Source organism: Propithecus coquereli, unplaced genomic scaffold (genome assembly GCF_000956105.1).
Source record: "Propithecus coquereli isolate 6110/MARCELLA unplaced genomic scaffold, Pcoq_1.0 Scaffold218, whole genome shotgun sequence".
Lineage (NCBI taxonomy): Eukaryota > Metazoa > Chordata > Mammalia > Primates > Indriidae > Propithecus > Propithecus coquereli.
The window spans coordinates 407,840-408,818 of record NW_012146967.1 but is presented as its reverse complement, the minus strand read 5'-3'; the positions used below and the strand labels follow the sequence as shown (position 1 = coordinate 408,818).

The 979-nt window shown below is 34.3% G+C and overlaps 1 protein-coding gene across 1 annotated transcript in view; it reads right to left on the bottom strand.

The window, feature by feature from the left end:
- Positions 1-979, bottom strand: part of KIAA1033 (KIAA1033 ortholog) — a 97,608-nt gene that overhangs the window by 10,317 nt on the left and 86,312 nt on the right. Inside the window, 1 exon segment of the mRNA XM_012644693.1 lies at positions 781-877. Within this exon segment, the coding sequence (XP_012500147.1) occupies positions 781-877 (97 nt within the window).

Genomic DNA, 979 nt, shown 5'->3' with positions numbered 1-979 from the left:
TGACAACTATAAAGGTATCTAGTTTTGCTCTTCTAAGCAAAGGAAAAAAATGTCATGATTTCCAGGACAGAAAAAGGGAAACATCTGTTTCTCAGGGAAGACAACTGTTCCTAAATTTCAAATCTGAGAGAAATGTGTCATGGGGACATTAAGTACCAAACACTGAGCAATGCTCTTAAGCCTTAAAATGTATAAATTCTTTCCCAACATCCTACATGGAATACAATGGACAGAATCCTTTCCTTAATGACTCAAGTTCACCAAACTGACTGTCAGTTATTATGGTTATGTTGTACTCTGACTCTCCAGGACCTGAATATGGAGAAGAGCAGGACACTGTTTACCATGACAATAAATAGCACCTAAAATTTTATGCCTCTTTAATCACCTGTCCCATCTCATTCAGTCAACATCTAGTCATCAGCAGCTCTGCCTTCAGCAACATCTAGCCATCCTCCTCTAATCTGTTCCTTCTAATCTGATATAGGCTGAGCCAAGAAAGAAGAAAAACTAAGCTTGTTAAATTTTATTTAAGAGAAGATGAAACTGAGTAAGAGCTTAAAGGATTGCCACAGAGTGAAGAGCATAAACTATGTAAATTCCTTTTCAATATAACACAAGATCTACATAGGTCTTAACTTTTTTAAAAGACTTATTTCTAGGTCTATATTATTTTCCAAAGGACAAAGAAGCTTAGAAGTCTGACCAGATGAAATGGGGCATTAGTGTCTACTATTAAAGAGAGTTACTAGTTTTTCCAAATTTAAGTCAGTCACTGACCTTTCTCTTTCTTCTCTTGGTTTTCTTCAGCTGCAGTCTTGTCTGCTCTGAAGAAAATTCTTGCGCTGCTCAGTGAGAAATACAGCAATTCAAATTCCTAAGTAAATAAAAAAATTTGAAATAAAAGTTGAAAATACTTATAGAAAAATATCAGAAATATTTATATTTTAATGTCTATTATTATTCTGAAAAGTTCCAG